Source organism: Cynoglossus semilaevis, chromosome 1 (genome assembly GCF_000523025.1).
Source record: "Cynoglossus semilaevis isolate Cse_v1.0 chromosome 1, Cse_v1.0, whole genome shotgun sequence".
NCBI classification, from domain to species: Eukaryota; Metazoa; Chordata; class Actinopteri; order Pleuronectiformes; family Cynoglossidae; genus Cynoglossus; species Cynoglossus semilaevis.
The window spans coordinates 20654600-20667858 of NC_024307.1; the positions used below are offsets into that span (position 1 = coordinate 20654600).

At 39.7% G+C, this 13259-nt stretch overlaps 2 protein-coding genes across 7 annotated transcripts in view; one reads left to right on the top strand and one right to left on the bottom strand.

Annotated features, from left to right (window-relative positions):
- Positions 1–101: 101 nt before the first annotated feature.
- Positions 102–7881, bottom strand: LOC103384770 (E3 ubiquitin/ISG15 ligase TRIM25). Of its 3 annotated transcripts, none has more exons than XR_003051873.1 (7): positions 7820–7881; positions 4918–5645; positions 4723–4831; positions 3969–4064; positions 3564–3797; positions 2341–3308; positions 102–1994 (listed from the first exon to the last, which is right to left on the bottom strand). XR_003051873.1 is itself a non-coding variant. In XM_025062891.1 (6 exons), the coding sequence occupies exons 1-6, from the start codon at positions 7853–7855 to the stop codon at positions 3162–3164; spliced, it is 1350 nt and encodes a 449-aa protein (XP_024918659.1). In that variant the 5' UTR covers positions 7856–7881; the 3' UTR covers positions 102–3161. The 3 variants fall into 3 exon arrangements, 1 of the variants encoding a protein (XP_024918659.1); XR_003051876.1 differs by lacking the exon at positions 7820–7881 and adding an exon at positions 6458–6593; XM_025062891.1 differs by having other exon boundaries at positions 102–3308.
- Positions 6755–13259, top strand: part of fam234a (family with sequence similarity 234 member A) — a 7919-nt gene continuing 1414 nt past the window's right edge. Inside the window, exons 1-11 of one of the 4 annotated variants that reach the window (XM_025062860.1) lie at positions 6755–6893; positions 10540–10850; positions 10923–11027; positions 11114–11299; positions 11779–11903; positions 11993–12125; positions 12221–12353; positions 12439–12582; positions 12670–12751; positions 12827–12979; positions 13058–13160. In XM_025062860.1, coding sequence (XP_024918628.1) covers positions 10571–10850; positions 10923–11027; positions 11114–11299; positions 11779–11903; positions 11993–12125; positions 12221–12353; positions 12439–12582; positions 12670–12751; positions 12827–12979; positions 13058–13160 — 1444 coding nt within the window. In that variant the 5' untranslated portion in view covers positions 6755–6893; positions 10540–10570. Of the gene's footprint in view, positions 6894–8364; positions 8501–8575; positions 8715–9784; positions 10164–10539; positions 10851–10922; positions 11028–11113; positions 11300–11778; positions 11904–11992; positions 12126–12220; positions 12354–12438; positions 12583–12669; positions 12752–12826; positions 12980–13057; positions 13161–13259 lie in introns of those variants that run through there. The other 3 variants (XM_025062861.1, XM_008318372.3, XM_008318380.3) reach the window with 3 other exon arrangements.

Consider the following 13259-nt stretch of genomic DNA (forward strand, 5'->3'; position numbering starts at 1 on the left):
CCAGTCATCCATCCATTTGCTACCGCTTATTCCTAAACAGTTAAAAAAAACCAGATAATTAATAAGCTGTAAAACAGAAAAAAGACAAGTAACAATACCACTGGCACAATTCAACAAGCTTTATTTTCATCCTCCTCATTTCAGATAACTGACTTACAGAAGCACTTACAGTATATCAAAATAAAACCCAGCGCTTAACATTCAAAGTCTTCAGGCTTATCTTAACTTTTTTTTATATTAAAGTGCAAAACTCCACATCACCTGAAACTGATATCGTAAGAATATACTATTGGAAGAGTGCATAGAAAGAGTCAACATTTGTATTAACTTGCTCTACAGCAGGATGAGTTATGGGAAGCAGCAGTCGACTCATGCCAAAGCAAACAAACTTCTAGAACTCGTCCATGCATTTTCAAAAACTCTTTGGCTTGCAATAATTAGCTCAAGCATTGATGAGGATACCACAACAAGAAAGACTCATTCAAGTCCTGTCGTCAATTCATTCTCTTGGAGGGAAAATTCAGCTCTTCACAGTGAGGTTACCATGAGACAGCATTTTTCCAAAGCTTGGTTCTGCCAGTGAATGCCATACTAATAGTAGTAAAGTCCTTCTAAATCTGGGAGATTTTCTTTGCAAAACAGTCACAGCCTGTTTACTACTGCAAGGGTGGTTGTGTGGTAAACACAAACAACTCACTTCCAACATCAATATAGCATTTGCATGTATTGCTGTTTCTGTACGCCACAACAGTGCATATGATCTCACTTTGTCGTTCATGTGATAAAATGCATCAGTTCCAGCCAAATGCAAACCCCACCCGATTGTTAATGTGGTGGTTTTTCTGTAGATAAATTGTCTGTAAAAACTTAAGCTGCTCAACCCTCACCATCACTCAGGTTTCATGTTGATTTTTAGACTTGATTTTTACAAAATTTGGCATTGATAATATTTAACAAAAGTGAATTAATACTGTTTTATTGAATTAATACAGAGTCCTGGTTTGATCTTGTCTTGAGCTAAATATTTGACTTTTGATTGCAGGGATTTTGGAATGTTTGGAAACTCATATGCTGTAATTCTATCTAGCTTAAACAATTGATTTTATAAATGGACTTTGGTGGATGGCATTAAGATAAGCAAACTCCAGCAATCAGTCTGGAAACAAACATTTTGAACAGGGACCTTAGTTGGAGGTAGCTGAGCCTTTTCTTTCAGAAGCTTAAGCTTGAAATCCCCAGTTCAAAAATATAAACCTCCTGATCAAGAGAACTGAACAATCCCTGTCAGTTCACAGTTAGTTCGTTAGTTCTTACTAACAAACGCAACTTCTATAAGTACTGTAAACTAAGTGAGCTCACATTTTCACTCATGTTTTCCCAGAGTGGTAGAAAGTCCAGTGTGCACAGTTTGTGATAAAACGTGACATTTGTTTTCACATTCTGTCATCACACATTCACATTGGTCGCCTGTAGGTAAATATCTCAGCAGATAAAGCACCATATTATTTTCAGCAGGTGAAGCTTAAGACTCTGAGTCTATGGTTCATGTACAGTATGAATCCAGCCGACGTGGGTCGTGTGTTCTATGCTGGATGTTACACGTTCAAGGAGCAGATGGATGCAGCTGTTAATGCAGCGTTGGGTTTCAAAGGGCTCCAAAAGGTGTGAAAAAAATAGCATGTAAACCCATCATTAAAGGACCTCCACTTCCTCCTCCTCTTCCTCCTCCTCCTCATCATCATCTTCTTCTTCTTCTTCCTCTACACTTTCTTCTTCCTCCCCTTCCTCCTCCTCTCCGGGGCTGTAGAGGTCAGCGGCCAGCTCAACGGGGTTGTGTGATTCGTCCTCATCCTCCTCTTCGTCCTCCTCCTCTTCCCCATCGCTCCTTAATTCATCCTCGCTGCTGTCACTGAAATCATCGTCTTCATCCTCCTCCTCATCATCTTCCACAGCCTCTTCCTCGTTTTCCTCATGGTCCTCATCCTCATCAGAATCTGAAAGATAATTTGAAGGCTCAACGAAATTTATTTTTTTGCATGCAAAAAGGGCATTTCTATAACAATAGGAAACATTAGCTTTGTGTGTTGAATGTGTAAGGTGATCCTGGTGAAAATAAAGGTGACAACAAAGAAGAAGCCAAAGAGCAACAAAGAAAAGGTGATAAAAGATAAGATGAAAAAGGTGATGAAGGAAAGGAATGATAAGAATTTGAAGCTAATGAAAAATATGAGAAAAGATATGGAGAAGAATCAGTTCTTCATTCTTCTTTGACTAAAATGGAACATCTATGGTACAGGTAGTGGTCCATTCCAGATTACTGATGATGGTAGTGATACGCACACATGCTGCTGAAGGCTGTTACAATGTGACACGGCAGATCCACATCCAGAAATTTCCTCATTTCTTCCTCCATCTGGGCCACGAGGACCTCCGTCTCCATGTCCACGTACTCCGGGTAGAACATGTTCTTCCTCAGCTGCCTGCGGCACCTAGAAAACACACCCACACAGACATATACGTACGTAACTGTAAACACACTAGGTTTTGTGAGCACTTCACACACACACACACACAATGTTTTACCTCACACCTTACCTTGACCTAAACTATTACAAATACAGAATCTTATCTTAATCCTTGCAAATTCTAATCCTAGCTCCAATCACAATCTGGAACCACAAAACACCCTTTTCCTTGAGTGGGGAGCTGAACAATATCCCCACAAAGAACATTTGTCCCACGAACAAATGTAGTTTGTTGAATGTTAATGTTTCTAAAAATGGGCCAAGAACAAACACACTCACACACTGTACCTCCTACAAAAACAGCTTTTCTTTTTAACAAAGGGAATGAAATGAGAAATCAGTGCAATTTTACAACCATAAACTGGCAGAAATGAAGAAAAAATTTAAACTGAACATGTATTTGCCTTCCTACAGTGTGTCCCACTGCAAAAGCCCCAAGTCAATAGGAGGGAATGGCCCAACGGTTGGGGAAGCACCACTTCAGTGGATGCTCCTTTTATAGCAAATGTTTTGTCACAGAAATGGTAACTGAAGTTGTTAGTGTACATTCTAACAACATGCTTATTGGTAAATAAAAGAAAAATGAACAAATGCTTTTAAATAAGGACTGAGATGCCATCATACAGTTGCAGACATTTACTGTAAAGTCACATACAGTACAGTAGGCTGTTTTATCTGTGTTTTCGGAAAATAGGAACACCATGAGACATTTAATAGATAAATAAATGTGTGCTGAAGAAGAAGAAACAGAAGATGGACACTTACTCTTTTTGTCTTGTACACCTGCAATAAAAAGGAGGACAACAAATGTTCACACTGAAGCTTTGAACCTAAACTAAATAATTATGTTTACTCACAGTATGGCAGACATGTACATGTACAGCGTGTCCTATATTTGTGTACTTTCTTAGTGTCAGACTGAGGAAATTGTATTGACACTGATTATACAAAAATGCTTTCTGTTTAAAGAAGTTATTTAAATGAAAAAACAAAACAACAACTTTAAGCCTCATTCCTATTCTGAACGTCAGGCCTCACCTCGATGAATAAAAAAGGGTCGTTTTCCTGCATAAGGCTTTCGATGCCGCAGCGAGCTTCTTGCAGACGGGCCCGGTCCTGGCAGATCCTGGAGATGTTCTTCTGAATGGCCTGACCGTTGGTGTCCGAGTGGGCATGTGTGCACTGTTGCAGCCGGGTGACAAAGCTCTGCACTTTGACCCTCAATTCATCTCCCAGTCTGTTCAGGCACTGCTCCGACTCATCCATGAACGCCTGGAAGAGGAGAGTGAACAAGAACAGAACAAAGGCAACAATGGATCTTTTTTGTTCACATTTACATTTAGGTTAAAATTGGTTTCAAGTTTTATTGTTTTAGTCACGGATGGACGGACAGACAGGTAGACAGACAGATTTTTAGGAAATTTAGGCACAAACAGCATTTACCTTGTTCTGTCTCTCCTTCTCCCTCTGCTCCTGCAGTTTCTTATCAGCCATACTGCACTTCCTGTCAACTCTGTACAGCTGCTTGTCCAGTTTCCCCTGTGTGAACATGAGCAGAGCCAAACATTTTAGTTTTTTGGTAGAGGGCACCGTGTGGAATGGCCAGAGTTTGTCAAAGTAAATCAAAACACTGACTTTAAAATAAAGAAAATAATGTATTTTGTTACATAGATCTAAAATCCTTCCCAACACAAGGCTAGCTGTCTCTCTCAGGAGTTTAACCAGTTGGTCATGTGACTTATTGATTCCCACACAGCTACACAACAATACACACAATTCATCAGGCTTCCAGACACATCACAGGACTTTTGTGTGAGAAATAACAATAATACCAGAACCAGAGAATGTGTATATTCAAACCCTGACACAATATTTTACTGTAGGATCCAAGTTGTATAACAAGATGATAGATGATGAAGATGATGATGTTAAAAAAAAGAAAACTCAGTAGCCAATGAGGTGTAGCAGTTTCATTGGTTAGCCACCAGGGGCTACCCAAAGAAGTAGAAGAAGAACAGGGAGGAGAGGAGAAGAAAAAGGGAGTGAGAAAATAAAAAGAAACGATGGAAAATAATACAAAAACGAGAAGAACCATATCATCACCTGATGACCTCCAGATATAGCTCCAGACCCCTGATTCTCATAAGGTTTAGGTATGAATGGGGGGAGCTGGTGGAGGGGGTTAAGTCAGAAATACCTTGAGATCCTTCATTGTGTTCTTTAGAGTCTTTATTGTGTGCCCTGCGTGTTCTCCTTCTATCGTGCAGGCAGTGCAGACACAGGCCTTGTCGTCCATGCAGTAATACCTAAAAAAACAAAGTGAGGAGAAATCACAACGGAAACATGGAACAACAGAAGATCACTGTACGGGTTTGATTGGTATCCTACCTACCTGTAGATTTCATCATGCGCTGGACACTTCCTCCTCCAGAAATCATTAATCGGATCAGTCAGTGGGTGCTCACAGAATGCCGGCAGTTCCAGATGTGGCTTTATGTGCTCCTGACACATGGACACTTCACACTTTAGGCACGTCTTCACCGCAAATGTGGTCGGTGGAGCAGCAGCTACTCCATCACCTGCTCCTTGTAAAGCAGAAGCAGCAGGGGGTATGTCCTGAGCAGCGCCCCCACCTGAGGCCTTGGAGCCAACAGATGGACAGTAGTCACAAGGAACAGCAGTAACACCCCTGGAGGAATGTGACCCAGCCAACGCCAGAAGTGAATCTCTGGGCATTAGGGCTGTCGCTCTGGCAGGAGCAGAGCTGGGCGTCCTGCGTCTCTGCCGGTAGTCGTCAGCAATATTGGCCAGTTTAAAATTTTTCTGGAAGCTAGTGGTGCTACGATGGCTATTGCGACACTCTGGGCATCGCAGGCGTCCACGCTCTGCCTGCTGTTTCAAGTGATGAAGGCAAGATTTGCAAAAGTTGTGGCCACAAGGGAGCAGGTGTGGGTCACGGAAGAGGTCCAGACAAACTGGGCAGGTGAGCTCCTGCAAGACACAGGCTTCCAAATTGGCTGAGGCCATGTTAGCATTAGCAAAACAAAAATTAAGATAAAGTCGTAGTGGAAGTTGTTGGATGGAAAAATTAGGACGTGGACTCCACGAGTCGTTGTCAGCCTTCAGGAAGAAAAGAAAGAGAAAAAAAAAACAACAACAAATGAACAAATTAATTTCAACTGAATTACTAATATCTAATAAAACTTGTTCAAAAACAAAGTTTAGCTTTTTGTCACTGTTTTAAGCTTTCTTTTCTTTTTTTTTTGAAGTTGTACTGTATTTTAAATACTAAATTTTCGGCTATTTACTCTTTTGACTTCATTTATGTTTGTACACATCTAACTATTCTTGCTATGTCTTTGGTTACCAGACACCATTCATGAGTAACTTTTGTTGAGAAAATATTTATCAGCTGAAAATTAACAAATGATCTTAATCTGATTAAACTTTACTGTATCTCTGGCAAACTGTCCTTTCAGTTTTATGTCAACAATGAATATTATAATGAAGATATTTTAGCTAACTTCTGGTGTCCATAAAACAATTTTCGTATTGTTCGTTAGTCTTCGTTTTTTTAAACTCCTTTCTGTGAGTGCTATTTTTTGCTTAAATGTTCACTATGTTTCACCTGTATTTCGGCTAACCATTGGCTATCTTGCAGGTTAACTTAATTGTTTTTTAAAAACTTTCACAACGTGGCTTTTATCTCTGCCAAACAGCGACATTTGAGCTACTTCCTCTGTAAATCGTTGTCAGGTGGAAGAAATGAAAGTAAAACGACTAACTTAAGTCTTAACACCCGAAACAGCTAATTTTATACAGTCTTCTTACAACGTGCCTCGCTTTATTGATATTTCCAGAATTCTCGGACACTTTATCTTTTCCCTAGAGATAAACTGAGAACAGAGGTGATATAAGTCATTAGGACTTACCTCGCATTTCAGTCAAATAAACGCTTGACTGAAGTCTAAACAGGAAGCCAAGAATGTAACGTCTGAAAATCTCAGTGCACCTGTCCGTCTGCGGCTAACGACCAGCAGCTTAGCTGCGTTAGCTCTACATACACACAAGCACACATAAACACAGGAAGCTTCACAAGTCCCAGAACAAACGCTTTAGCCAGCGGACCCTTATTTGTCAGTTCCTCATCTGGTGTTTTCGACATTTAGCTTTTAAATAATGCATGAGCAGAGAACAGACACACAACAATCTCTCTCGCTCTATGACAGATAAACGGTAGGTGGATGCGGGGAATATGCTTCCTTTACGGAACCTGGGAAATTCTGCCGCACTTTCTTTGATGTGGCCTCCAACTTTCGCCCTTCCAGAAAATATGAAAATATCCCAGAAGTGCTTTAATACGGAGCCGTAAGATCATATTTTTTAATACTTTAATTTACCTTAAGTGAAAGTGATCAGAATACAGTATTTGATTTTATTTGTGATATTTTCTGTGACATAGCAGGTCATTTTCTGACTCTCTCTCATTATATATTAAATCTGTAATACAGATTACAGATGTGAGTGACTCCCAGTCATTCATACAGATCAGTGACTCCAGGTCATTCATACAGATTCTGTATGAATAACTGGGAGTCACTCACATCTATTCTCGCATTATTCATATTGTTTTGGTGTTGTAATGGTGCTGCTGGAGCCTTAATTCCCCAAAGGGAATTCCCAAGGGAATAAAAAAAGTTCTAAAGCTCTATTTATGTACCAAATGTGAAAATGACCAATCATATTAAAGCTCTGTGTCTATTTGATCTTAGCATAAACCAGGCATGGCCAACCTGTGGCTCGGGAGCTACATGCGGCTCTTTGCCCGGTTTCATGCGACTCTTACTTTGATGTGGAATTTTATGTTTGTGTTTGTGGGGTTTTTTTAACACTATGTGAATCTCATGCTGATGGGCATTGATGCAAATTACTTAGGGAAAACCCGATTCGCACAGATGAAAAGATGTACGCAGGAAGTTTTAAAAGAACTTTAAAAAAAGAAGAAGGAAATCTTTGGTTATTATCAAAAACACAATATTACTCATTTCAGACCAACTATTAGGTCTTTTAACATTTGTATACACCATTGTTCGCAGAAAGAACGATTGTCAAAAAAAAGTAATAAAAAAGTTGCAATCAAACTTGATATATACAAGCTTGACTTGTTGTCGTCTTTGTTTATGACCTACTGATTACTGCTTTATTGTACTAACCTTCAAGAACAGTACACAGTTATGGGTGTTTGTGATCGATAAAAACACAAAACTATGTGTGTCTCTTGAATGATTGCTTACCTTAATGAACCAGCAGCAATGGCATACACAGGTCATGTAGAATTATATTCAGTTGTGGATTCCTGTTATTACATGCAAAAAAGAGGATACAATAATTGGAGAAAACGAAACTGTTAGTTATGCAGAGCATTTAATAAGAAATGAAAGTCAGTGTCTTACTGGAAACAAGTACTTTAATTTATTGAAACATTAACTGACATTCTGTAACACAAAGGTTTTCATTTTTTTGCATTTTATCTTTAATTAGTTTTACTGCCCTGTAGCGAGTCTCGCACAGATGAATATTCAGTGTTAAAATGTGTTTTTAAAAAAAGAAAAAAAAGACGTCTGCCTTGCTGAACACACTAGTGTTGAAACACAAACTAGTCACCTCGATTTGCACTTTGAACAAACCACTATACAATTCCAGAGGCCAAAATTACCCGTAGGGAATACATAAATATTTTAGTTTTCATAACACTTTCGCGTTCTGTTTCTTTAAGAATGTTTACAAAACCAATGGGTTCGTCGAGGAATGAACAAGGTATATAAAAAATAAATAAATAAAAATCACATGGCCGACTTCCGTCTGTAAACTCTCTCTGTTGTTTCTTCCGCTCAAATTCTATCTGTACTGTTTAAGCTATGACTCGTAGTTTTCCAGTTGATAGTTACATATACTTACGTTTAAAACTAGTGCTAGTAAGTTATCGTATTTTTTTAAAGAACTTGTGTTTATAAGTGGCCACCAGATCATTGGACAGTGTGCCTGACAGACACATCACTGGGCACAAAGTAAAATCTCGGTTTGTTTACGTAGTTGTAGGCAGCTCGAGTTTGTTTCGGGTTTATGGCCTTTACTAGCCAGTTAGCACTGTAAGGTGCTAATCAGAGGACAGTGGGGAGTCAAAATTAGGTAAAAAAAACCCAAAACTTTTCTTCAGTCCTTATAAGCATTTATTTTAACTTAAAATGGCGGAACTTCCAGTGAAGAAGACAAACTGGTTGATATGATTGTTTATGTTGTTCGTTCTGATATCACGAGTGTTTGGTATTCAACAAAGTTGGCTAACAAAAATCAAGCCGCAGTAACGTAACTTTGTTGTTATATCCATGTCTTATATATGATACAGGTTTCCTTTTATGCGTAATATTTACCATAAAAAACACTCTCCTCGACTGTCGTTTTTTGGAATCCCTTTTATTTAATTCCAAGATGTAGGTTCCTGTGGCTACAGAGCCGAACAACATAACAGCGTTAGACAGCTAGTTTTTTTCTCTCTCAGGGCAAACACGTTTGTTAGTTTACTATTTTGTTATTACGGTTACTGTGGTTTAGAATTTACAGTAGTAGTTCTCAAAGTACGGTACAGTCACCAGTTGTGGAATTTGGGATTTCGTTAACGTTAGTAGCTACATAAAATGCAAAGCTGATAACTCTGCCGTCAGCCTATTAAAAGGCTGAGACTGGAGGGGTCAAAGGTGAATCAGTTGAACTGATCACAAGTGTCCGTGGTTTCAAAATTGAATTTACAAATTGAATTTACGTTTAAATGCCAGTTGGTCTACTGCTTTATTGCACAGTCTGGCTTTGACAAACAGACTAATAATCCTATGGGAAAAATCGACTTTTATATGTGCTCAGTTGAACAAGTAAGACCTGTGTTATAGTATTTTAATGATGGTCGTTCTGCAGATACTGAGAGGGACCCAATAGTTTGGGAGGTACGAGATATAAAAAGAACCACACATCTTACCACAAGACTTGAGTGTGAACGTGTGCAGAAGATTTCAGCAAGGTCTGAAAAATTATCATTAAAAGTCTTTAATAATATAAATATTTAACTCATTAGGTAATTAAATAAAACAAACAATACTTTGCTTATGTTTGGGGAGAAAATGGAGGGGATCTCTAACACAAGGAACATAATCACTACGGTAAAACCACATTCACCCGTTTAACCGTTTGTTTTAAATATATAACTAAAAACACACACACACAATAACAGCAGTCTGCAGGCCAGACAAAAGAAGATTATTTAAAACATGTCAGTTTTACTCTTCAACAGAAGAGTTAGAACTATGTTTTTGTTGCTGCAGTCATTGATTGATTAATTAATTTTTATTTTTTAGTTGAGAATCAGAGAATGTCAGGTGAAATACTGTGCATATGTATCATACTTTTCCAGGGAAATGAAGAGAGTAAATAGTTATATTTACTCTCTTCATGAACTAGTTATGTACTTTAATCTTTTGTTACATCTTGGTCCTTTGATATGTACTCATGTCATTCTGTCAGAATAGAAACCTTTTCTCTCTGAATTATTAAAACGTAAGAATTTGTGCTCATGCAGAGTTAAAACAGGTTTGTATTTTAGCTGCTCTTGGAGGTATTTTGATGGCCACTTTTAGTGAATGTTTGGCTAACGATTAGCCTCAATTTTAGCTGCGGGTTTGTTCATTTGTTGTATAGTTGTAGCAGTTTATGAACCAACACCAGGTTGTTGTGACAACCTGGTGTTGTTTTTTGCTGTGCGTAATGACATTTTTTGGCTAACTCCCTTTTCTAGCTTCCTTAACTTTATGTTGAACACATGAAAGCCTTCACCATATGTAAACCAAGGGCACTCTACTCACATTACTGGTTTTTACCAGTAATGTGTTACCCAGTTTAAGGTCAAGAGTCTTAAGAGCTTTTTGGCTGGACTTACGTTTTAAGTTTACATTTCTCTCTACTGTAGATCACTGGCCTAGGTATGCATTAAGGCAACAATGGAGACCACAGACCACGCCACAGAGGGAGACCCCCTAAAGAGGGGAGAGGATGGGTTGGAGACTGTGGCAGCACCATCAGGAGCAGAGCAGAAGATGAAGAAGAAAAAGAGTTGTAAAGAGATCTTGGCTTTTGTCAGAGCGAACCACTGGAGGACTGCAGTCTTCTTCTTTTCGCTGTTCCTCTGCCTCACCATAGTGTTTGCCTTCTCCTTCATCCTGCCTTGTCCTGTTCGACCACAGTACCTAATCTCCTGGAACAGGAGCTTCTCCCATGCAGGTTTGTTCAACAGTTTCACCATTGAATGCTGGCTTTTTTTTTCTTTCAGTAACTTTTACTTTTCTGCTACAGAAACCTATGACTTTTTAGCTGTTGAATCTGCAAGTGAAGACCAGGTGATGGATGTCACATTTGTTGTCAAAATGAGTGAATCCTCTAAAAACTGCACTGATGAAGGTATGAAGCAAGAACCCAGGGAGGACTTGATTCTCAACGGTAGTTTAAGTGTAGTTCTGATGATGGTGGCTGTTGTGTCTGTCCAGGTCTGCCTTCACCTTGTCTGTTTGTGATTGCGGTGGATGGGACAGATGGCGAGACATTGTGGGAGCGTCCACTGCGGCCTGAGTTCCACTGGGCTCAGTGTGGTCTGCAGACCTCAGAATCCAGCAGAACCTGGGACTGTCTGCTCTCACATTCTGACCAAATCTCTGCTCTTGACAAAAAAACTGGTTGGTGATTTCATCACATGCCCAAGTCTGACCTTTTATCTTTACTTCGGACGTTTTACACAATAGTTTGTATCACCTTAAATCTTCTGTTAGACAAATCTGCTAATTTTATATAAATCCAGACAATTATATTCAGTGATAAAGGGCACAGTCAACAACAGGTGGATGAACAAGTCCTGTGGCAAAACATAAAATTGTTGGTTTTCTCTATGGACTTTGGTAAATATTTTATAATTAAAAATCAAATAAATTCTCAATTTTTCTGTTGGAAAACTAGAAGAGAGTACTTTTTGTCTGGTGACCAGTTTATGCTTTTTTACCATAATGTTTTGAGCCTCAAACATTGAAAGAAAGTTGAATGCTTTTCATCTGCGTTGGTGGCTGAGGCGTGGATTAAAAGAGTTAAGGAAAATTAGTAACTGGACTTTGAGTGAGGAATAAAGAGTTGAAATTTGACTCATCAGAGTTTCTGTGCACAGGTGAAATCAAGTGGCAGTGTCCACATCCTCCCGGTTTTCGGAGCGTTCGGCCTGTTCTCAGCACCCCAGACCTGGACGGAGATGCAGTCGGGGATGTTGCTCTGGTCAGAACGAACAATGCAACGGTAAACATCTCAGTTCTGAAGCTTGAGGTTTGAAGTTGTTTTTGCTGTTGAAGTTTTTGCAGAACATCATTCTCCTGACATTTCTGCAGACTCAGCTGGTGTTCCTCTCAGGGAAGAATGGCATCCAGATCGGTTCCAGTGTGTCACTCAGTACCTCAGGGACACAGAAACATCTCCTTCAACGCACTCCAAAAAGTTCTCGTTATGTGGTGCTCCAACAAGGTGGGTGTCTGAGACATGGAAGGCTCTCTGACTTAAATGTATACCGAGCTCATGTTGTGTTACAATCCTCATTCATTTGAACTTTTGTTGGTCAGACACTGGCTTGTATGGACTGGCGCTGAGGAGGATTGCTGCCAAGGCCAAAGCAGGGATGGAGAAAGTCCTCAGGCAAGATGATCGCTGGGAGAAAAACGCCAACCCCACATCTGGACTCATTCCCATCTACAAGTAGGAGAAAGCCTCTCAGATTTTCCTAACTACCTGAAGGCTGCCTTCTGATTCCAAGACCTTAACATTTGTCTCCACCTGGTAGGTCTGACTCTGTAAGACAGCTGCTGAGGACAAAAGAAAAAGACGATCAGTCCAACCTGCTGCTTGTGACTGAGAATCATGTGGTGTTAATTGATGGGAAAACTCTGCAGCTCTTGTGGAAATACAATACCACCACAGTCCTCAGGTACCCCTAGGTGGCAGTAGAGCTGTTGTAAAAAATATCCTACTGAATAGAAAGGTTATCATTCAAAATCCATCTTCTTCTTCCCAGTGAACCTTACTTTGGTCACTTCAACAAAGACGGTTTACTGGACGTGGTGATCGAGGAGGACGTTGGCAACAACAACAAAAGGGTAGGTGGAGATGAAAACGCTCAATAGCTGTCTTATATCGCCGATTAATGATCAATGCTCTTATTCTTCATGTAGATAGTAATTATTGATGGGAAATCCGGCCTGTTGCTGTGGGAATACACACTTTTGGCTGCATCGAACTCTCCCCGTCCTGCCACCATTCACACCTCCAACTTTGTCTCAATCTTTGTTTTCTGGGGAACAGAGATCCCAGCGGCTGCCACCACTGTAAGATCAGTTCTTCTCAGGAATGACTGTATGACTCATTGACTACTGATGTTTAACTCCAGCCCTTTTTTATTATAGATTCCTGCAATCAGTCAACGACATTCCTTCATGCTGCACCCAGTGTATCCTCAGGTTCTTCTGAAGTCTACAAATGTCGTGGACCACATTGTAGCATTTACAGGTATTTTGATGTTCAATATACTGTACATGTATGCATGTACAATGTTTTGGTGATTGTCTGGCAGCCCACCACAAGGTCACCTCAGTTACTAAACTTCAT

Bases quoted from the DNA above. Each gene is read 5' to 3' on its own strand.
- LOC103384770 (XM_025062891.1), bottom strand. From the start codon at position 7,855: ATGACCTGTGTATGCCATTGCTGCTGGTTCATTAAG. The intron at 5,646-7,819 runs GTAAGCAATCAT...TTCTTCCTGAAG, and splicing joins ATTGCTGCTGGTTCATTAAG to GCTGACAACGACTCGTGGAG. The intron at 4,065-4,722 runs GTATTTCTGACT...ATGTTCACACAG, and splicing joins ACACAATGAAGGATCTCAAG to GGGAAACTGGACAAGCAGCT.